The following is a 22,961-nucleotide window of genomic DNA, read 5'->3' on the forward strand; positions in this document are numbered from 1 at the left end:
CCACTTTGACTAGCTGCCACAACACTTGCCTGCCTGCCGCAGCACTGCGTTAATCAATCGCCTGCCTCCAGTAGTGCGATTGGCTCACAGAGACGATATCAACTCTTCGGATGAATAGAGTGGACGGGCGACGGTGCTCCCGCTTTCGGCATGGATCCGGTCCTGAGGCGTCCTTTGAGAGTCCACCGTGCGTTCCCGACCATACTGACGAAGCGGAAGAGAATCAGTGTGTCCTTGGTTGACCGAGTGTCTTCCCGTCAGCGCCCGTTTGCTGGGTCGCAGTCGGAACTCGCGAGGCGATGAGAATCCCATCGGCTTCAATCACCCCTTCACTGGCGTTTTACCGGTCGTCCGACACAATTTTAGCACGGTCCATCACTCACTGAGAGTGATTCACGTACGAGATCATGAACATTCGTCGATTAGTGAGAAGTTTGGCCCGACGAATACCAGTGATCCTGGATCCTAATGGCGATGGGAAGGTGTCGTTGTCACTGGCCAACAGATTAGGGGTGAGATCACGTCCTTATTCTTCCCCTTTGATGTCTTGCACTGGCTCCTTCTTCACCTTGTTCTCTCCTTCCTCCTCCCTCCTTCTTCCTTTCACGGTGAGATCTGAAAGCAAAACGACGGTAACTGCAAAAGAAAACTTCCAGATCTGAGAACATGTGGTGCCCATCATGGCCTTATATAGGGCCATGATGGGCCCTTACAAGATAGTCCATTGACTCACTAAGAAGGGTCCTACTTGGAGAGTCCTTTAACACAAGGAATCTCTTTAGAACAACATTAAAGAAAGAACGATTCAAACGACACATAGAAAGCGATGACGAAGACGAAACGATGAAGATGATGGCGGAGACAAAATGATAAGACGATGACGAAGAAGAAAAACATCGAAAGAACCACAAAATAAAACACGTGAAAGATATGGATGAGCTTTTTCACCCTGGGTTGCTAAAACCCGGGTGCCTTCATTTGCACCTTGGCGTGCCAGTCAGAGGGACGCGAGCCGGTTGGAGTCGATGAAGACGATGACGAAGGCTTTGAAGACACAGTGGCGATCTCGGGCAGGCGAACTCAATCAAAAACCCCTCCCTGGATGTAGACAGCAGTGAATTTTGAATTAATGAGTTGCATATGGATTGCTGCCCACTGTAGCCCCTACTATTGTCGCCATTGTTGCATAAAGACAACCTAGTATATGATGCCTGCCTATATCGCATTGCTTTGTGCTGTTGACTTTGTTTCTTTCAGAATGTGATTCATTGCCCGTACACAGAAAAAACACTTCACTTTCTTGTTCGGGGTACCAAAAGAACTCTATTGAGTCCTCTCCAACTGCACCTGTATTGGGCACATCAGCCCATCGCCATCTGCAAGCTGCTTGCCCCTAGCAAGGGTACCACCCCACCTTCCCCTATTGTCACTTGCACATAGCAAGCATGACACCCACCGGTCACGTAAGTGCCACCACCTATCCCTTGGCCACTCTGTTGGCTCTCTACCCGACCCACGTCTACCATCATTCTATTTGGTTTTCTGAACAGAACAAAGACGAATTCGAACAGAACATCGCACAGACCCTTGTGCGGTTATTTTGTTCGCTTTGTGCGAATTTTGTTTTTGTTTTCTGCGAATGTGCGAATTCGTGAGAATGTGCGAATTCTATTCGTTTTTGAAAAAAAAAGAACAGAACAAAGAACAAGGCCCTGTGCGGATATTTTGAGCAAATTTTTTGTTCGTTTCAAACGAACAGAACAGATTAACCGTGTCTAATAGCAAGCATGACACCCACGGGTCACCTAAGCACTGCCTCTTATCCCTTGGCCACTCCATTGGCCATCTGTCCGACCCACAACTACCGTTACGCTCTTACCGTCACGCTATCGTCGCCGTCTTCAGCGTCGTTATCACTCCAAAACTGATGTCGGATAACAAAAAAACCGATATACGACACCAAAATAAAACATTGTCATCAAATAGTTGAGACGATGACAGATGTCGATCTCAGGACAGATAACAGTATCGGATAACTATACTATAGCAATCACCATTTCGACACCATCCTCCGACATCAGGATACTGGTATTATAGTGCAGGGATGCGGACGGGACAAATTTTTCATCCCGTGATGAAAAAATCATCCTGACCAAGGATATGAACGAATTCCAAGACAAAAGTTCGTCCTGGGTACCACCGGACGGCTCGGTTTTCGTCCCGTGGGACGAAAAAACCGTCCTCCCGGAGGTCTCGGACGATGGACAGATGAATCTGGACGGAAAATCGTCGGATTCACATCCGACGGTTGAGATGTTGCCACATGGCCTTGCAATGACAATTTGCATCAAAGTCCCTATATTTTACGTGCATGCAAATGGCGCCACTTAGAAATAATTGTACATATGTCTCTTTGCATTCAATCTCCTCAGTAATTCCCTAAAAAACCTGAAAAATATTTATTAATATAATAAAAATATAAAATGATTTTTTTTTCATCCAGGACGAATTTCGGGACGAAAATTTGTCCCGGGAGGACTGGACGGGACGGTTTTTTTATCCTTGGACGAAAAACCGTCCTTCGTCCCTGAACTTACTCTGGACGTCGGACGGGACGAAATTCATCCCGTTCCGTCCATCACCCACGTCCAGGATGATCTGGAACTATAACTGGTATAGACTGATATCGGATATTCGATTTCCTGTATCTGGTTCAGCATCCATCCTGATATCGTCATCCGATCTTAAGCTCGGGACGGGCGAACACTACCACAGACACGTTCTTACCTATCGGCATCGTCATCATCGCCGTCATCGACACCGTCTACACTGTCACCCTTCACAGTCTGTTGAGGGGTATTTCCGTCATTAGGAAGAATGAAATATAACCGCCATTAACTAACCGAGTGACGTCACCCAGTGATAAGATTTATATTAAGGTCTTCTTACAGATTGAGGTTTGTGCAGAGTAGCGATGTCTCTGCTACTGCAGGCGATTCCTCTTCGGTGCGATCGGATGTTCTTGAATCGCGCTGATATCATCGTAGATTCAAAGTCTGCAATCTGTCCGATCCGATCTTGGAGGAATGTAGTTCGACGTCGCGTTCGGGGGAATTTCAGAGTTCACTCTCTCATTCCGGATGAACCGGAGAAGGGGAATTCTCCGTTTGGAGCGGTATTTTCTTTTATCTGAACCATTTCATCGATTTAAAGTTTCATTTCAGTGGAAAGATGCAAAAAAATCGTGTGTTTGTGATGGACCGTGGTAGAATCAAACTAGTATTTGGCTTTATTGATAGACAAGAATTTTTCGATATAGATCGCTTGTCAGGAGCGGTATTTGTTTTTTCTCACTCGTTTCATCGATTTAGTGTTTCATTGCAGTGGAAAGATACAAAAAAATCATGTGCTTGTGATGGACCGCGGTAGAATCAAACTAGTATTTGGCTTTATTGATAGACAAGAGTTATTCGATAAAGATCACTTGTCAGGAGCGGTATTTTTTTCTCTTACACGTTTCATCGATTAACTGTTTCATTTCAGTGAAAAGCTACTTAAAAATCATGTGTTTGTGATGGACCGTGGCAGAATCAAACTAGTATACGGCTTTATTGATAGACAAGAGTTTTTCGATAAAGATCACTTGTATGATCATTTGTCAGTAACTAATCGAGACAAAAAAGGTCTTCCTCTATGCCGTTCCAAATGATTTCCTATAATATAGCACATGGCAATTAGAAAAACCTAGACCCCTTGATAATAAGTAGTTTCTCTATTCCTCCAAAAAACAAAAACCTAGACCTATTGAAAATAAGTAGTTTCTCAATTGCATTAACAATCAAAATGTGGATTTTATGAGCACGCTTTATCATGATATGAATAATTTTTGTTCTTTTTTGTCATCATTAATTGTTTTAGGTGGAGGACGACGTAGAGGGCGGACTGAATTTTCGACGGTGGGATGTACCTTGGGATTGGAAGGTCACGGCTCTAGTTATGACACCGTATTTAATGAGGTACGTGTGTGTGCCTTATTGTTGCTGAATTAGTAACCATTGAGTGTTTGATGGAGGATGTTCAATATAAATTGATTAATATGGATATAAAACAATCATGTGGAAACGTGGTTTCAGAAGTCACGATTGAAATTTTCTCCGGTCTTCTACCAATTTTTTCGTTTAAATCCTGAAATTAAAGTTCTAGAGTATTTATTCCAGCACTGTCAAATCAGTTTTCTGTCAGCAAAGCTACTTTCTTCAAATCATGTGATGTATATGAAAAGATTATTTGGGGGGTTTCAGTTGTTAACTCATTTATTTTACTAAGGATATTTGCTCAGCATTATTTTATCAGGGATTGTTAAATCAAATGAGAAGGTTTCTCCGTTGCCACTAATGGAGGGTGGTGAGGAGGCAGCTATTATGTTTTTCGCGGATCAATCGTAAGACCTCCTGTCAACATTTAAATGTTGTTCTTGCATCTAGTCTTTTTTTATTGTGATGGCTCATATGTTTACTTTCCTTATGCAGGCTCAAAGCAGTGACTAAGCTTTCAGTCCTCTTTTTTTTTGTCAGCCAGCATCGACCATTTCCTGAGGATGTCTTTGCATTCAGTAAGAATATCAGTTTATTGGGGCACTTTTTAGATTGCAAAAACCAGCTCTTGTAGGGTTTGGCCGTCCTGATGACGTTGACAGTGCATAGACAACTTGTAGGGTTTGGCTCTTTATTTATGATACCATCAACGTCAGCAGCGTCAATGTCAGTATAACATCATTATCAACCATCCAGGGTGCCTGTCATCCGCTCATCATTGTTGACACTGATAAAATAATCATCGTCATCAACAACCACTTATAGAATCTTCAATGTCATCGTCAATGTGACAATGGTGTTAACGTCTGCTTGTGTCCATCTGGGTATTCCAGTTGATGTTGATGCGATGTTGATGCTGTCGTCAACTGTCAACCATTCTGGAAACTGTCAATCTCACTGTCACGATCAACGTCATCTTCAACATCGACATCAACGAGGACCATGACCTTGATGTAGAGGATGAGAAGTGGAATTCAAGGATTACCCAAAACTCATACGAAGGAATAAGAATGGCACAGAACTTCTTACCCATCCTTCAGCTCGAGAAGGTCTTCAAGTATTTTTGTTCAGGGCCATTTACTCTTTTTCAATTATAGATTTCTTGTCGGCAACTCCTCTATAAAATCAGAGAAGTCTAACCACTTGGATGCCGTTCTAGTTTGCACACTTACGTTTGAGTAATCTATAAACAGAGTGGGACCAACCTTTTAATCCTCAGAGGGGTTGGCTTCTATGGGCTGGGGGAGGCTTGCTTGTTGCGTCTTGTACTGCTTTTCTTGCAAAAGCTATTTTATATGGCACCTTTGACAGCCACACCCAAAGTGAAGTGCGTCCTGAACCTCCGAACTGAAAATTAAAAATACTTTTTATGTACATCCTTGGGGATCATATTTGTTTTATTTGTGTTTTGATCCATTGGAAATGACGTGAGAAATATATTTTTTTAAATTCCATAAAATATATGAAAGAAGAAAGTTTAATCTCCGTATTGGAAGACAATGTGATCGATATGATCTACGAAATCGAATGCAAATATTACTGAATTTATTTTCCTTTAATGCCTACGTTTTTCAGTTCAATTTTTCACAAGGTTGACTTTTTTATAGTCTGATATGTTTACAGTGCTATTGCGTTTAGAGCCATGGGAATAGACGTGAGAAATATATTAAAAATACCATAAAGCATCTTAAAGAGGAAAGTTTAATCTTGGCTTATTGGAATACAATGCGATTGATAATTCTAAAAAGAAACCGTATACAAATGTTACTGAATTCAGTTTCTTTTTACTACTAAGTTTTGAATCTAAGTTTGCACAACGTTGACATTTTAAAAGACTGATATGTTGACATTGCTATTGTGTTACCATTCCTTAAGGAATAAGAAGGAAATCTGCTAGATTTGGCAAATCGGGAACTGAGTATCACAATGAAGAGAAGAACAATCGAGTTACAGAAAGAGAGTAACAAGCTGGTCCCTTCATTTGACTTCTTTATATGCTCCCACGTTCTTGGTCGTGCCTTCTCCTATTTTTATGATAAGTCCGTGTGAGGGTCTTATGATATTGATTATGAAAAAAAATTGGATTTATATTTTTCGCTAAGCTGAGTATGATGGGCATCTCTCGCTGATGTCACTTTTCTGCAGGGAGAAGCTATTGCGCGGTTGTTGCCTTTTATAGGTTCTTCAAACGTGAGGTATCTTTCCAGTTCATATCAAATCCTCTAGTCTTTTTTTGATGAAAATTACTGAATTTATTATTAACGAAGTTCTTGTGAGTGGGGCAGCACAATTTCTCTCATGGGCGTTCTTGGAGTTGTGGCCCCAGTCTCTGAGGAGATTCTGTACCGTGGCTTTCTCCTGACCTCTTTGACTAAATGGTGGCGCTTGCTCTCCCTTAAAACCCCGTATTAATTTTTTTTCTTCATTTGTGAAATTTTCTTTTTCTTTGGGGCAGGTTCCCTACTAGCATATCTATAATTATGAGTTCTGCCGTGTTTACCCTCGCCCATCTATCTCCAGGAAAATCCCTCGAGATATTCATATTTGGTGAGAAGCTTTACCCTCAACGGAATAGTTAACATGGTTTCCTTCCATTTTTTGCTTAAATCAGCTTATTTGTTACATTCAGAAGAAACTATGATTAATATTTGTCGTTGTGCACCAAACTTTTTAGGAACCGTTATGGGCTTGGTTTATGCCCAGACAAGAAACCTCCTAGCTCCAATTCTCATGCATGCATCTTGGAACTTGGGAGTCATTCTTACATTAACTATTCTTCAGGTACGTATTCTTAAAGAAAATTTATTTCAATTACAAGGCTTTTCAGTAAAAGGGATTCTATATTTATTTTGTGCAGATGATGGGTAATGATATTGGGGTGTACCTCATGATCTAATTTCGATTGATTGAATTGTATATGATTATAGAGATCTTGATTGTTACGTGATATCTCCGGTTTCTGATTCGTTGAAGTTCCCCTGAGTGGAATAGAGAGCGAGGGAATCATAGAATTCTGTGGCAGGATTGAGGAAAAATATAGAGAGATAGAAAGAGAGAGAGAGAGAGAGAGAGAGAGAGAGAGAGAGAGAGAGAGAGAGAGAGAGAGAGAGAGAGAGAGAGAGAGAGAGAGAGAGAGAGAGAGAGATAATTGTGTCATTGGGTTGAAGGGAGAGGAAGAGAGAGAAATATGGTATTGTGTCGGAGAGAGAAACATGGTATTGTGCCGGAGAGAGAAATTTGACATTGGGTAAAAGATAGAGGAAGAGAGAAATTTGTTATTTGTGGAAGAGAAGGGAGGAGAGAGAAATATGGTATCGTCGGAGACAGAAATTTGTCATCGGTTGGAAGAGAGAGAAACATAGTATTGTGTCGGAGAGAGAAATTTGACATAGGGTTAAAGAGAGAGGAAGAGAGAGAAATTTGTTATTTGTGGAAGAGAGAGAAATATGGTACTGTGTAAGAGAGAGAAACTTGTCACTGTATTGAAGAGAGCTAGAGAGAGATGTGATTTTTGGTTGGAGAGAGAGAGAGATGTGCAAAAGGGAATCTGGTCGATCAACCATAGGATTTATTTCTCCACTTTGTATATTCGATATAGAGAGAGAACAGCTCGGACGAGGGAGAAAAATATATTAAAATAGGAACAGAGCCACTAGGACTACGGGCTAACTCTTAATGACAGAGAGAAATACATACCTAGAGAGAGAGAGAGGGGTGAACGATAACCAAAGGGGACACGACTGATGGATACACTTGCTCCTCGTCATCACACAGACAGACCACAATCACCGCTGAAATGCCCACCTTGCAAGCTTCCTCTCTTCTCCGATCGATTCCTCCCACTCTGGCATCTCCGAAGATCACTCCACCGAACTTTCCACCGAACCCATCTTATAAACTAGTTCGGAAATGCGAAAAATTCTTCCCATCTCTCTGCGGAGATGGCGAAGGGCGCTGGCTGGATCGCTCATCTCCATCGCCAGCTTCCCCGTGTTCATCATTCTAGACTTGTTGGACATTATCCTTTGCTTCTTCTTCAGATTTGTTGACCTAATCATCGAGGGCAAGTCTTCTTCTTCTTCTTCTTCTTCCTGCTACTGCTGGAGGGGCGGCCAATCGGGTGAAGAAGAGGTTTCGGCCTCTCTGTTTAATAGAAAGAACGTGTTCAGAGAAGTTGGGCTTCATACATTGCAGATTTCTTCGAAAAAGATTTTTTTTGAAGAAATTTCTTTGAAGAAGATGGTGGGTGCTTCTAGTTCGCCGAGGTGGTCCGACTGCCGCTGCCCCGTCTGCGTTTCTTGGATGGAGAAGGGAGACGAGAGGCTTCATTTCATATCCAAGGAGCCGGATCAAGGTACTTTGCGCTTTAATGCTTTTAATTCTTCTTTTGGGTTCTTGCCTTTTCTTCTCTTTTTTATGGTTTTCATTCTTGCGTTTTGATTCTTCCTTGCGAACACTATCCCGGAGATGTATCTAATTTATGAATGCGAATTTTGTGGATGGCAGTCAAATATGCCGTCGGTCTAACTATCTATCATTGGATTTATTTCGGCTCGGGATAGGAATTGTTAGGGTTCGTTAATCCATGGAATTCATTTAATTTTAAGATGTATAATTTGTGGCTGCCAATGAATTATGCCGTCAGTAAAAAAATCAGTGTTTTTAATGCAAACCAGATGAAGAACAAAATTCTAGTTATTTTACGATCATTAATTTTATGATGTATATTTTGTGGCTGCCAATGAATTATGCCGTCAGTTAAAAAATCAGTGTTTTTAATGCACAGACCGGATGAAGAACAAAATTCTAGTTATTTTACAGTCATTAATTTTTTTTTGAAAAATTTACAGTCATTAATTTTATGATGTATATTTTGTGGCTGCCAATGAATTATGCCGTCAGTCAAAAAATCAGTGTTTTTAATGCAGACCGGATGAAGAACAAAATTCTAGTTATTTTACAGTCATTAATTTTATGATGTATATTTTGTGGCTGCCAATGAATTATGCCGTCAGTCAAAAAATCAGTGTTTTTAATGCACAGACCGGATGAAGAACAAAATTCTAGTTATTTTACAGTCATTAATTTTATGATGTATATTTTGTGGCTGCCAATGAATTATGCCGTCAGTCAAAAAATCAGTGTTTTTAATGCACAGACCGGATGAAGAACAAAATTCTAGTTATTTTACAGTCATTAATTTTTTTTTGAAAAATTTACAGTCATTAATTTTATGATGTATATTTTGTGGCTGCCAATGAATTATGCCGTCAGTCAAAAAATCAGTGTTTTTAATGCAAACCGGATGAAGAACAAAATTCTAGTTATTTTACGATCATTAATCCACGGTTTTCTTATCATTTTACGTATAGGTGCGGATTGTGTGTCTAGCAGCGAATTATCTCGTCACTGCCTAGTTGTGATTTATCTCTGCTTCGATTTTGAATAAATCATGGTTATTTCAGTATCCTCATTTCATGGAACTTGTGCATTCATCTCGTTATGGGCTTATCCCCTTAATTCCAGAGCATTCATCTTTTGCCATCTCATGTTAGAACTTAAGTCTCATAAATTAGTTGTAAAACGATTATATCTGCTCCCATCGACGAATAAACTGCGTACCTGCCATCAACTCTCCCATCCATTTCATCTCTGAAAATTTTCAGATTATGCTTGTTATGCATATCGTCTTAGAATTAAGCTATTCATGTCCAATTCAATCAATCACTTGTTGAAAAAAGGAATTTTCAGATCCAAATTATTTTCCTTGACCCAAATTATTTCACATCCACTGCCATATTCTCATCCTTTTTAAACATCTCCCCATATTTTGTTAATATTTTCAGCCAACCCCGGAATGTCAGCCGAGAACGTAATTTTCTTGCACGGTTTCCTCTCTTCCTCCTCACTATGGGCAGAGTTGATCTTCCCCAACATCTCTCGAAAAGCCTCCGATAATCTCCGACTGTTTGCGGTGGACCTTCTGGGATTCGGCAAGAGCCCGAAGCCCGGGGATTGCCTCTATACTTTAAAAGACCATATCGAGATGATCGAGCAAACCTTGTTTAATTCTTTTCCATTAGAATCTTTCCACTTAGTCGCCCACTCGATGGGCTGCATCATGGCCCTGGCGATTGCCGAGAAGTACCCAGGAAGAGTCAAATCTATTGCCCTCGCCGCCCCGGTTAGTGCTATCTTCGAGGCCTATAGTTTCACTTTATTTGATATTCATCTGATTATATCGTCCTTTATTTATTTATAATGATAAAAAAATACTGATGGCGGATGATCAGCCGTATTTCTCGGGCGAAAAGACGGATCAAAGCTTGCTGAGATGGGTGGTTCCGAGGAAAGTCTGGCCGCCGTTGAGGTTTGGGGCTTCTGTCATGTCTTGGTATGAACACTTGGGAAGGACCGTCTGTTTCTTCGTCTGCCGTTTCCACACTTTTTGGGACTGGATTCTCATGGTTTTGCCAAGAAGGTATGTAACTTGACCTACGAACATCACCGATGACTTTTTTTGGTGAATCGAAATGACGAAAATATTCTATTTTATCCCTCTTAATCGCAATTACTGATAAACATATTCTTCGAATAAAACCCCCCTCTTAATCACAAATAATTTGCTTCTCTATTTCACCCATTTCAAATCCATTTTTTTCCTCTCTATCTACAAAATAATAGACAATCCATTTTTTCCCTAGCTCTATAATAAATTCTTTTGCTTGATAGGTTGATCACTGTTCATTTTTGTTCTTCCCTATTTTTTTCAAAAAAAAATTAATTTCCTTGATACCTTTGTTTATAAATGTTCGATTCAAGCACTTTTCTCTTTCTTCTTTTCTTTTTATTTATCATTTCTTTTATCTTCCAAGATAGGTTTTATAGATCAACTTGCAATACATTTTTCCTTTTACTACAAAGTCCATTACCATTCCTTTATTTTGACTTTGACCAGTCAACATGGCTGGACCGGACCGGATAAGACCGGACCGGAACCGGACCGAACTTTAGGTTTGGTTTAGGTTCTTGGTAAAAACCCGTACCGGACCAGGACCGTCAAACCCTAATCACTGTTCATTTGTGATCTTCCCTATTTTTTTAAAAAATTCATTTCCTTGATACCTTTGTTTATAAATGTTCGATTCGAGCACTTACCAACTGTGCTTAAAGCTATAGCTGATAGCAAGGGCGCTAGTTTTCATCTTTAAGCAGTATGTTGTACTTCAACAAAAAATACAACAGCTGATTATTTATTAATTGTTTGGATATTCCCTCTGATTGATCTATTATAAGTCGATTAGTTTATGATAATCAGGGATTTACATTTTTTGGCGGTGGATTTGACCAAGCACACGCACCACTCGGCGTGGCACACGATGCACAACGTGATTTGTGGCGAGGGGAAGTCCATGGACCGGTTCTTGGCGGCGCTGGCCCAGTCTGGCGTCCCGTCCCTCGTCGTCCATGGTTCGGATGATCAGATCGTACCCGTCGACTGCAGCCGTCTGATGAAGCAGAGGTTTCCCCACATTGACTTACAGGTCGTCCCGGGCGTTGACCACACGTCTATCATTGTGGGACGAGAGAGCGAGTTCATCGCTGACCTGGAGGCCCTGTGGTTTTCGTCCATCGCCTCCTCGGAAAAAACCCACTGACATGTAATTTTCTTTTTCTTTTCATTTTTTTTTCTGAGATTGCAAATCCGTTATAAGGTTATGTTGTCCCTTCTCGAATATCCGGCAAAATTAGAACGACGCAGAGAAGATTAACATGGCCCCTGAAAAGATGACACTCATAAATTGAGAAATGGTCCATTTTATGGTTATGTTTTAATATGATGTACTAACACATGTAAAAGTTATTTTCTTGTTATATTGCATGGATTTTTTATGCATATTCTCTTGTGATAGAAAAGTTTCATTCCATGGAGATTATTACATGTATTTTTTACTGGGGCATGGGCATAAAATGCATATATTTATGTTTATAATCATGTTTGGTTTGTGCTGGATGGATATTTGTCTGCATGGCATTTACGCATATAACCAATGATTTTTTACATCTTCTCAATGGATATTTTAAGTATTTGTAATTTTCAATCCATGGGGATGTTTATACAGGCTGATTAACTGATGCACGACTAGACAAGTAAATTTATTTATAATTATTATCATATTTTAGTGTACTACAGGGAAATTTTATTATATCGAGTACTCACCTTTCATGATTTTCCATATCAATCCATATTTGAAATAGTTTTAACTTTCATATGTTAATCTACTTATTAACATATATATAATTTATCATCTTTTTATATTTGCTGCAAGGTAACTTGTCCGCCTAGAAGGCTTATCCATTAAAAGAATTATAGTTTTCTTTTATGTATGAAATTTTTCTAATTTTTGTCACTCGGGTACTTCAATATGCTACCACCGGACACATTATCACAAAATATTTAATTCCATAAAACCAATAACTTTTACCGTCTAATGCATCAGTACTAAGTATATCCATCTGTTATAAATATATCTCAATTTAATGATTTTCATTATAGTCATCCTCCCATTGATTGTAATTTTATTTTTGTCATTTTCTGTATTTATAGGCATTCCAAATAATTGAAATTTACAAATTGTCCCATTAACACAAAGTATTTTTATAAACTATAGATATATCGATCTGTCTAACTATGTTGCAGTGATAAAAAACTACCTTTAAATAACTTAACAAATAAAATTGGAATAACCTTTTGCATTGATCATACACTGATCACAAACTATCTTCACATTTTACTATGTTGAACCTGTATTCGTTCGCCTTGCATGCCCTCTATGCTAAGATTTTTTTTTTCATTTTCTGTACTCATAAGTATTCCAATAACTAAAATTTACAATGTTTCACATAAACACCGAATATCCAAATAAACTCTTGATATATCGCTCTATCCACAATGTTGCACTGATCATAAACTATCTTTACATTTCTCAATTAATAAAATTGAAATAATCGATCATACACTGACCATAAACTATATTTCCATTTTATTATGTTGGCTGATTATTCGTCCGCCTCGCAAGGCCCCTATACTAATATATTTTTTTTCTTTTTCTGTATTTACAGAGTTTCTCATAAACACCAAAAAAAGAAATAAATTCTAGACATATCAATCCCCTACTACGTTGCACTGATCATAAACTATCTTGACATTTCGCAATAAATAAAATATTAATAAACCTCACAGGTACAAAAACTTTTTTCAATAATGTAAATAAAGAAGGGCAGGAGGACAGCCAATGGTAGCATGCCAGGTGGACACATTAATTTAAATAAAAATATTAACTATTAAGCGACGGGTAGGTAGTTCAATGTTGGTTGGAGCAGGTTGTTATCTTCGCCTTGCTTTTCTTATCTGATTGGCGGATATAAAGCCGGATCTGTACTCTTCCACTGCGGGGAGTATCGAAAGGGGGGAAAAGACAAGATGGAGAATCTGGCCGGGTACAGCGTGCAGATCGTCGCGCTCGTCGTCGCTGTCGTCGCAGTCGGAGCCGGAGCGGCCTACCTCTACTCCAGCAAGAAGCGCAAGGGTTACCGATCTACCTGATCTTTGATTCTTCCGCTGAAGTGCTTATTTGATGATGAATGGCCGGTTTGTTTGATCTGTCTGTCGAAATGGTTTCCTGAGTGTTTAGAATGGTGGAGAAATTTGAGAAATTTTGGGACTGGAGGTTGCGGTTTTATTCCGTGTGTGTTTTACGTTGGAACCGTTTTTTAGAGTAATTTTCGGTTTATTGTGGTTTTATTCGGTTTGTAGAGTCCAATAATTTCCTGGATCTCTGCACCGTCGTTCTCCGGGAAAATAGCAAGGGTATGCCGGTCTATCTGTACTTGGATTCTTCCGCTGAAGTGCTTATTTGATGATGAATGGCCGGTTTGTTGGATCTTTCTGTTGAAATGGTTTCCTGAGTGTTTGGAATGGCAAAGAAGTTTGAGAAATTTCTGGATTGGACGTTGCTCTACTTTTGGTTTGTTTTGGAACTTTTATTAGAGCATTTTCTGATTTATCGTAGTTTTAATCCGTTTGTAGAGTCCAACAAATTTCTAGATCTTGGTAGGATCTTACTTCGGGTCTACCTGTAATCCAGCAAGAAGTGCTAGGGTATACCGGTGCATCTGTACTTCAATTCTTCTGTTGAAGTGTTTATTTGATGATTAATGGATGGTTTGTTGAATCTGTGTGTTGAACTGGTTGACTGAATGTTTGGAATGGCGGAGAAGTTTGAGGAATTGCAGGATTAGCTGTTTCTGTGCTTGTGGTTTATTTTTGTTTAAGTACTTTTCGGGTGTAGAATCATGTTATTTTTCTAGATCTCGTTTTTTATCTTATTCCAGGCCTCCATTGCATTTGCACGTCGGTGCATAGTTCTATATGGATCTATGTCTGGGCATACCGTGTTAGGACTGTTGAATCTTTAGCCGATTAGATTCTTAACAGATGAAATAGTTGATGCGTTATTCGACCCGTTGTTTTTTTATAGTTTTTTTCCGGTTGAATCGCTCCATAAAAAATAATGCTTTGGTGCTCATTCAGATACACAGAGATGTGTTATTTTCCGGTCCGGTCTTTTAGTACATTATATCGTTGACACTTTAAAAAAATTGGGCTGCTAGCTTTAAGATCAGCGCTCATCAATCTATGTAATTTCCAGTATTTTTATTGATGCTAGCTTGCCTTGTCATAGGTTGCTTGGACCCTGAAAACTTCAAAGATTTCAAACTTGTCGAGCGGCAACAACTCAGTCATAATGTGGCTAAATTCATATTCGCGCTTCCTACACCTACTTCTTCTTTGGGCCTCCCAATCGGTCAACATATCAGTTGCAGGTTTTTTGTGCTCCTCATACCCTAACAGATACGAGTTTCTTTCCTTAATTACGAGTTTCTTTGATTCAGGGGGAAAGACAGCACTGGGGAAGAAGTTATCAAACCATACACCCCAACAACTCTGGATTCTGATCTCGGACGTTTTGAACTTGTTATTAAGGTGTGGTAAAGTGACATCATAATTTTTTTTTAAATTGGAGTTCAATCTCGCTCTCTTAACTGTGTCACCTTACACAAGTTAGTGTTAATTCTCTCATGTAGATGTACCCTCAGGGAAGAATGTCTCATCATTTTAGGGAGATGAAGGTTGGAGATTACATGTCCGTTAAGGGACCAAAGGTAATTTGTACCCGTTCAATTTCCTGTAGAGACAATTTTTTTATTGTTCAATAATCTCCAAATATTTGAGTATTATGTTATTGGATCACTCTGTTTTGTAGATTTTTTCTAAACAGAAAAATGTTTCAACCTAAGTTCTTACTGTTAATTCTGCTATCAGCCAGATCAAAAAAAATATTGCTCAAATTATAGTTCAAAAAATAAAATTATGCTATCAGCCAGATCCACGTCCCATAGAACAAAAAATTATTGCTCAAGTAAATAGCCAATTTTTATTGGATTGACTCTGGTTACTACCTGACTCATAATCACAATATATTAATTTTCATTAAAATCAATGAGTTTTACATACTACTATCAAACGCATTAGCTCCAAGTACATTCATCAATTATAAATGTGACTCCATTTCATTATTTCAATTTTATTTTTTCATTTTCTGTATTTACCGGCATTGCAAGTAATCGAAGTTTACAAACTGTCGTATAAACACAAAATATTTAAGTAAATTTTAAATACATCTATCTGTCAACTATGTTGCACTGATCATAGACTATATGTACATTTCTTAATTGTTTGATCATGTCATTAGCTTACTCAAAATTATGGGTTTTATTCTAAACCGTTAATTATGGGTTTTCTTAAATGTTTCAACTTAAGTTCTGACCGTTAATCCTGTTATCAGGGACGTTTTAGGTACCAACCGGGCCAAGTTCGAGCGTTCGGGATGATCGCTGGTGGATCAGGCATCACCCCCATGTTCCAAGTCAGCTGCCCCCGTCAAAACTTCTCCTTTTTTAAAAAATTTCCATCGTCTGAACCATTTTAATTAACACAAAATGATGCACGGTTCACGCATTTCAGGTCGCCAGAGCGATACTAGAGAACCCAAATGACGCCACAAAGGTCCATCTGATCTACGCCAATGTCACCGTCGATGACATTCTTCTCAAGGTTGTGGATTTTTCAGAACTTTAGTCGGCTAATAATTTTTCCCTGGACAAATAATTCTGCTTCTCTGGTTTTGTACCGATTGAAAATTGATATGTGCCTACTCTGGTTTTGTTGGTTGTGCAGGAAGAGCTGGAGGGCCTTTCTGAAAACTACCCTGGCCGCTTTAAAGTTTACTACGTCTTAAATCAGGTCTGTCAGCCACCTCTGTCTCTCCGGTTCCATCTCTCTCTCTCTCCCTCTGTTATTCTCTTTCGTTCTCTCTCTTTATCTTTCTTTCTGTGTTTCTCTCTCTCTCTCTCTCTTTCTTCCTCTTTCTCTCCTTAATGCTCTCTTTCTCTCTCTTTCTTCCTCTCTCTTTTTCTCTCTTTATTCCTTTTTCATTTTCCTTTACCTCTCTCTCTCTCTCTTTTCCTTCTCTTTCTTCCTCTTTCATTTTCCTTTATCTCTCTCTCTCTTTTCCTTCTCTTTCTTCCTCTCTCTTTTTCTCTCTTTATTCCTTTTTCATTTTCCTTTACCTCTCTCTCTCTCTTTTCCTTCTCTTTCTTCCTCTTTCATTTTCCTTTATCTCTCTCTCTCTTTTCCTTCTCTTTCTTCCTCTCTCTTTTTCTCTCTTTATTCCTTTTTCATTTTCCTTTACCTCTCTCTCTCTCTTTTCCTTCTCTTTCTTCCTCTTTCATTTTCCTTTATCTCTCTCTCTCTCTCTTTTCCTTCTCTTTCTTCCTCTTTCATTTTCCTTTATCTCTCTCTCTTTTCCTTCTCTTTCTTCCTCTTTCTTATTCCTTTATGTCTTTCTCTCTTTTCCTTCTTTTTCTTCCTCTTTCTTATTCCTTTATCTCTTTCTCTCTTTTCCTTCTTTTTCTTCCTCTTTCTTTTCCTTTGTCTTAATTTATATCTCTCATTCTTTCTTTATTTTTCGCTATCCATCTTTCTTTCTCCTTGATCTCTTTTTTTTCTCTCTCTTTCTATCTTTCTCCTACACCCTCCTCCCTCCTCCCTACTCCCTACTCCCTCCTTCCTACTCCCTGGGAGCAAGGTCACACATTTCTCTCATAACTCATCTATTTCTCTCTCTCTATCTCTCTCACTCTCTCTCTCTATCTCTATCTTTCTCTATCTCTCTCTATCTTTCTCTTTCTCTATCTCTCTCTATTCTCTTTCTCTATCTCTCTCTATCTTTCTCTTTCTATATCTCTCTCTATCTTTCTCCTTCTCTTTCTATATCTCTCTCTATATTTCTCCTTCTCTTTCTCTATCTCTCTCTATCTCTCGCTATCTTTCTCTCTCTTTCTCTCTCTATCTTTCTCTTTTTATCTTTCTCTCTCTATCTTTCTCCTTCTCTATCTCTCTATTCTCTTTCTCTATCTCTCAATCTCTCTTTCTCTATCTCTCTATTCTCTATCTCTATCTCTCAATCTTTCTCTTTCTCTATCACTCTCTATCTTTCTCTTTCTATATCTCTCTCTCTTTCTTTCTCTGTCGCTTTTTTCTTCTTTTTCTGTTGTTCTTTCTGTCTTTAACTCTCCTGCTTTTCTCTATTTTTCTATGTCTTGTTCTGTATCCATCTATCTCTCCCTCTTTTTTCCTCTCTCTCGTCCTCTCTTTATCTGTCTCTCTGTCTTCGCACATGCGTGTTTATTCATTGAGACTTCTTGATCAGGCGCCCGAGAGCTGGAACGGCGGAGTCGGGTTTGTGACGAAGGAGATGATCAAAGAACACTGCCCTCCTCCAACAGATGACATAAAGGTGAATAAAAACATCTGGATTTTCAGAAATGCCTGGGGAAAAACTACTCCTCACTAAACCTTCTTTCCTTTTTAAACCTACAGATTCTGAGATGCGGCCCTCCGCCGATGAACAAGGCGATGGCGGCCCATCTGGACGACCTCGGCTACACAAAGGAAATGCAGTTCCAATTCTAAACCCTATTAACTCTAATCATTTGCTTCTTTCTTTCTTTCTTTCTTTTTTCTTCTATAATGGTTTTTTTACGTTTTTATGGGTAAACAACCAGTGATGAGACAGGGCCTAGTCCATCTTGACATTATTGGGTAGACGGAGGTAGAGTGAGCAATTGAATGGTAATGGTTACTTCATACCCTTCTTTTCACAACCTTTTACTTTGCTCCGTCGCACGTCTTGCCTATCGTTGCTTCTTCGCTCCGCTCATATCATAAATTTGCACGCTCCTAAAGTTGTGCTGCTCGTAAACTTCATCAAATTTTAGTTATGAAATTCTCTGCAAATGTTGCTAAAAAGAAGTATAGGAATGGGCCTGTACAATTAGGAAAACTAGGGAGTCCTCATAAAACAACTAAACATGATTAATTAAGGAGACTACTAACCAAAGTTTTTATTTAGATGAGATTTGCATCTTAAGTGATCTTTAACTAGATTACTGATTTGTGGGCATGAGTTATTTTAATGTGATTAACTGGCAATTGATTGGTCTAGATATAATCATGTGTATATGCTCAAAAGGGTGGCGTCACTGGCTTAATTATTGTTGATTCAGTCCCTTTTCATTTTATGAGTTTGTGTTACTTATAATTTATGTCTGTCTACATCAGCTCATAAAGAATGATAAAACTGCATTTTACTTAATTTTTTGTTTGAGTTCGCCTTCCTAAATGCCAATACTATAGAGAAATCGATGTAACATAAAGTTTAAGAGTTTGGCCAATCGCATGTCACTTCAGATAATGATATCATTCTAAAGATATTAATCAACTTGTTACTCTGAGATGATATGGCATCATCATGTTAGTTTACTTTCCTGGTTTGGAATGTAATCCCAACAATGTGCTTTCATAGCCTATTCAATTCTCATGCTAGGATGATCTGATGATTCATGGATACTTTGCCCTGAATGATATGGGTTAAGTTTTTATCACTGAATAATTATCAAGTCCATAACTCATTTGCCAAACTCATAGATACTTAGTGTTGAACGCTATTGGTTAAGTTTGTAACACTGAAATAATATCACATCATAACTCAATTGTCAAAACTCGTGCTGAAATTATATCGAGTCATTACTTATTTGCCAATTCTGAAACTGAGATGAACTGGTGACTCATTGATACTTCGCTTTGAATAGTATTGTTTAAGTTTGCAATACTGAAAAAAAGATCAAGTCATAACTCAGTTGAAGGTTGTAATACTGTAATGACATGGTTAGGTTCATTCGGCATGGTCAGCCAGTATTTGTTAGAAATTAATCGATCATACTTCAAATCAAACAAAAACAATGATATACTGTTGCTGCACGATTACACATATAAACAGAACAGGGCGTCTATGAAATTATTGAAAGTATTCGAGAAAGAAAATTTACTCGTGATCATTTCTTTGACCAAGTTAGTGAAAAACTCTGGAGTTACCAAATTATAGAACCAGACATATGTTAACTACCTTAACCAGGAGTTTAATTTATGTTATTTATTTTGATGAAAGCATGGTTTTCATTTCCATAAATGATTTACGCATATAAGGAGAATTATAAACACATTGTTAGTAAGATTCAAGTAGTAACGGCGAGGAAGGGAGGGGTAATGAAGGCAGATTACACACTAATTTTGAATGTTTTTGTAATATTTAATTTTCCTGAATCAAATAAAACTGATAAAAATATAAAACTCCCTCAGAAGTATAATTAGAGTAAGGTCGTCTCCACATGGACTGGCCTTTACATGTGAATTTAATAGTTTAGTTACGGGGAAACACTAATAATAGTAACTCCTTGGGGTCCTCCCATGCCGTCAGATGCCTTGGCAGTCTCCCCCCCCCCCCAGGCCAAAAACTGCCGTCCTACGACGGTGTTGACGGCCAGGGGCGGGGATGGATGGAACTGCCCCTGGCCGTTCGATCCCCCTCATAAGGGTTCAACAGCTGCGATTAAATTGCATCCATATACCCTTTTAAGTTTGGTGCTTCTTGTCCCATCATCAGCCTTGTCAGCGTGCCCCGTCAGCGTGTCTCTCCGTGATTTGTCAGCTTGTGTGGCCCCGTCGTACGCATCAATAGTTGCAACCAATCAGAACCCTGAAAAAGAGAAGGAAAACCATTAAATAAAACGAGACAGATCTCATTATCCAATCTTCGGCTTCGATTGGACAGCTGAGATTATGTCCATTTACTTATAAAATGGCCTGAAATGACATGGGCTTCGGGCCGGGTCTGCTTGAAGCCCGGTCACAATTCCATCCTTATTTTCTTATGATTGCGGCCCGTTTGCCGCAATTGATCTTTTCGCTTGATAGCCCAGCGTGGTGCGGAGGTTAAATAAGCAAGGAAATATAATCCCAGATGGGACAAATCATAAAACACATACTATATAAATCACATTTTCCTCTTACTTATGAAATTTAAAACTCTCACGTTCGTGCGCAGGCTTCTCCATTGGCCTCAGTCAGCCTGTTGTTGGGTCTCTATGGTGGGCCTATTTGTGCGTGAGTGGGCCAGAAGATGGGCTCTTTGTGTGGCGGTGCTCGCTGACTGCTGGCTGGTTTGAGCACTGTGCGTTAGCTAATTTGGCGGGTGGCTTGAGTGCCGCCAGTGCTTCCTTAGCTGACCACTCAAAAAAACTTTTATTTATTTTTTATCTCTTTCCTAAAAATTTTAAGCTAACATACTAAACGGAAGATGATAAAATCACCAAATATTTTACGCATATTTTCAATAAAACTTGGTGGGTTCGTAAAGAATGCTACATATTATATTACAAGTTGTTATTTTTACCGAATGCTTCATCTAATGCATGAAATTGAATTTCATATAAAGATGAGGATAATATAGGTAAAATTATTTTTTGGCATTAGAAGATGCATGATTCCATGATACATTTAGAGTTTATCAAGGGGATGTAAGGAGAAACTTGTATGCGTATTTCTCATTTAGGGCATGCGGTTCTTTTTATACTCAAATAAAAATACTTATACTTTAAGCATATCCTCCAACATCTAATAAAACTAGTACTTGTCACCCACAATGCCCATGTACCAGTCTAGTTAATGAATCTATTAACCCAAATTAGTTAACTATATTTGACATATACATGAATCAGTCATGGACTGGTTTTACCCAGTTTATAGGTTGAATCACAAACACATGGGATGCTAGGCTAAAACATGTGTTCCAAGAGGCATGCAGGGTTCAATAAACTCTTTCATGGAATAAGTGTGTCATCAGTTATGTTGTATGTGTAATCCTCCATTTGTGCAACAATCCTAGCACTACTTGGGGAATTTTAAACTATCAAATCTAAAGAGCCATCCTAGTTAGGAGTGATTAATGAGGGAAATATCGAAAAGCACTTTTTCCAATATCTCCATGATAAGTTGAATTTTAGGTGGTTAATCTAGTTTATGTGTGATTCCTAGACATATGCAATAAAATTTATAATTATCCCTAATTCACTTATTACTGATGTAAATTGTGAGCAAGGAGTCGAACCACAGAGAAAGCTTTGTGATTAAGATTCATTTTTAGAAAAAAATAATGATTAAGAAAGTGGTTAAGGTGAGAGCGCGTGGAAAGAAGAGATACTAGATGTATATAGTGATTTTAATTAAATTAAATTTTTATTTATAAGTTCTTAATTCTTACTCATAAAAATAATGAAATTATAACAGAGATTAGGATGGTATTAAAATCGTAGAGTGAGGATAAAATGAGAGGAATAAATGGATGTGATGAAGAAATCCAAATTAGGGGTTTCCTATGAAAACCAATTAGGAATGAAAGGTATAAGCTTTTAATCCCGACTCATAGGGTTTAAATGCGTATAACAAGGAGTGGAAGTGATTAAGAAATGTGGAATGGATGAAAAAGATGGAATAAATGATGTTTAGGACTTAACTCTTCCTTTGGTGATGCTCCCTAGCATTAATATCCCTTCATGAGTCACCAGTCCATTGGAAGAGTGGGAAGAGATGAAACTGCCAAAAAAAATTCAGCCACAACCTCTGGAATGAGAAGTTACGGCCCTATGAAAAATGTTTCGATTTCCAATTTTTTAGGCATTTTTTTGATTTTTTATGGATTTTTATGGCCATTTTCTTTATTTTTGATGATCTGATTGATCCTCAGCCGTCAGATTGTCAGATCATTAAGGTTGGGATTGATTTCGGTCATCGGATTCCCTCTTCAAGTACGGGTTCTTTTCTGGCCGTTGGATTCACTTCCCTTCTGATCGGATCTGTTGTGGACCTGTCTGATCTGTATGCCCCTTTGATCTGCAGAAAAAGACAAAACAGTAGGAGGTGAGCTTACCTCTGAGATTCTGATACAATGGCTCTCATGCTGCCACATCACGCATTGCTGCAAATGGAGCTAGTCCCATATGAAAAAAATTCTAGAAAGTTGTGGTTATAAAAAGGCATATGTTAACTATTTGTGATTAGCGCACATGCCCCCGCTTCTCTCATACGAGCACACATGTGCATACTCATGTGCACACATGTGTACCCCATCAGCGCCAACTGTGCTCCCTGTATGCTTACATGGCACGCAACACAGGTGCGCGTGCCACATCAGCCCGGTAGTTAGTGGGCCCCTTTTTGCAGATTTTACCTGAAAAGTACTTAGAAAATATTCGATAAATTCCATAAGAATTCCAAAAATTCAAAATTAGATATCTTTTGATTTACAACTCCTTAAATGGAGTGTTCACCAAATTAATTCTTTTTAA

General features: G+C 38.7%; 3 protein-coding genes and 1 non-coding gene across 4 annotated transcripts; all 4 read left to right on the forward strand.

Moving 5' to 3' along the window:
• Nucleotides 1-2,948: 2,948 nt before the first annotated feature.
• Nucleotides 2,949-7,059, forward strand: LOC144714306 (uncharacterized). Its single transcript, XM_078589027.1, has 10 exons — nucleotides 2,949-3,175; nucleotides 3,919-4,016; nucleotides 4,340-4,441; nucleotides 4,530-4,612; nucleotides 5,288-5,421; nucleotides 6,240-6,289; nucleotides 6,380-6,472; nucleotides 6,550-6,641; nucleotides 6,769-6,875; nucleotides 6,952-7,059. Exons 1-10 carry the CDS (start codon nucleotides 2,975-2,977, stop codon nucleotides 6,988-6,990), a joined length of 999 nt encoding a protein of 332 aa, XP_078445153.1. The 5' UTR covers nucleotides 2,949-2,974; the 3' UTR covers nucleotides 6,991-7,059.
• Nucleotides 7,060-7,178: 119 nt separating this feature from the next.
• On the forward strand, nucleotides 7,179-11,930 carry LOC144714305 (alpha/beta-Hydrolases superfamily protein). Its single transcript, XM_078589026.1, has 4 exons — nucleotides 7,179-8,448; nucleotides 9,941-10,278; nucleotides 10,388-10,575; nucleotides 11,413-11,930. The coding sequence occupies exons 1-4, from the start codon at nucleotides 8,004-8,006 to the stop codon at nucleotides 11,750-11,752; spliced, it is 1,311 nt and encodes a 436-aa protein (XP_078445152.1). The 5' UTR covers nucleotides 7,179-8,003; the 3' UTR covers nucleotides 11,753-11,930.
• Nucleotides 11,818-11,918, forward strand: LOC144714693 (U6 spliceosomal RNA). The gene has a single exon (XR_013584434.1). It is a non-coding gene; the product is annotated as a U6 spliceosomal RNA (small nuclear RNA).
• A 1,568-nt stretch (nucleotides 11,931-13,498) lies between the features above and the next one.
• CBR (NADH:cytochrome B5 reductase 1) lies at nucleotides 13,499-18,366 on the forward strand. The gene is made up of 9 exons (XM_078589255.1): nucleotides 13,499-13,684; nucleotides 14,840-14,981; nucleotides 15,051-15,141; nucleotides 15,243-15,320; nucleotides 16,004-16,084; nucleotides 16,183-16,272; nucleotides 16,396-16,461; nucleotides 17,930-18,016; nucleotides 18,100-18,366. The coding sequence occupies exons 1-9, from the start codon at nucleotides 13,579-13,581 to the stop codon at nucleotides 18,190-18,192; spliced, it is 834 nt and encodes a 277-aa protein (XP_078445381.1). The 5' UTR covers nucleotides 13,499-13,578; the 3' UTR covers nucleotides 18,193-18,366.
• Nucleotides 18,367-22,961: the final 4,595 nt, after the last annotated feature.

Source organism: Wolffia australiana, chromosome 17 (assembly GCF_029677425.1).
Source record: "Wolffia australiana isolate 7733 chromosome 17, ASM2967742v1".
Classification (NCBI taxonomy): Eukaryota; Viridiplantae; Streptophyta; class Magnoliopsida; order Alismatales; family Araceae; genus Wolffia; species Wolffia australiana.

What these genes read in the sequence shown, in the direction of transcription:
- CBR (XM_078589255.1), top strand. Translation starts at nt 13,579, where the DNA reads ATGGAGAATCTGGCCGGGTACAGCGTGCAGATCGTCGCGCTCGTCGTC. An exon ending in CTCCAGCAAGAAGCGCAAGG is followed by an intron (nt 13,685 to 14,839) that starts GTTACCGATCTA and finishes GCCTTGTCATAG; the next exon opens with GTTGCTTGGACCCTGAAAAC. An exon ending in GTTTTGAACTTGTTATTAAG is followed by an intron (nt 15,142 to 15,242) that starts GTGTGGTAAAGT and finishes TCTCTCATGTAG; the next exon opens with ATGTACCCTCAGGGAAGAAT.
- LOC144714306 (XM_078589027.1), top strand. Translation starts at nt 2,975, where the DNA reads ATGTCTCTGCTACTGCAGGCGATTCCTCTTCGGTGCGATCGGATGTTC. An exon ending in ACAGCCACACCCAAAGTGAA is followed by an intron (nt 5,422 to 6,239) that starts GTGCGTCCTGAA and finishes ACTTTTCTGCAG; the next exon opens with GGAGAAGCTATTGCGCGGTT. An exon ending in CCTCGAGATATTCATATTTG is followed by an intron (nt 6,642 to 6,768) that starts GTGAGAAGCTTT and finishes CAAACTTTTTAG; the next exon opens with GAACCGTTATGGGCTTGGTT.
- LOC144714305 (XM_078589026.1), top strand. Translation starts at nt 8,004, where the DNA reads ATGCGAAAAATTCTTCCCATCTCTCTGCGGAGATGGCGAAGGGCGCTG. An exon ending in ATCCAAGGAGCCGGATCAAG is followed by an intron (nt 8,449 to 9,940) that starts GTACTTTGCGCT and finishes TAATATTTTCAG; the next exon opens with CCAACCCCGGAATGTCAGCC. An exon ending in CTCATGGTTTTGCCAAGAAG is followed by an intron (nt 10,576 to 11,412) that starts GTATGTAACTTG and finishes TATGATAATCAG; the next exon opens with GGATTTACATTTTTTGGCGG.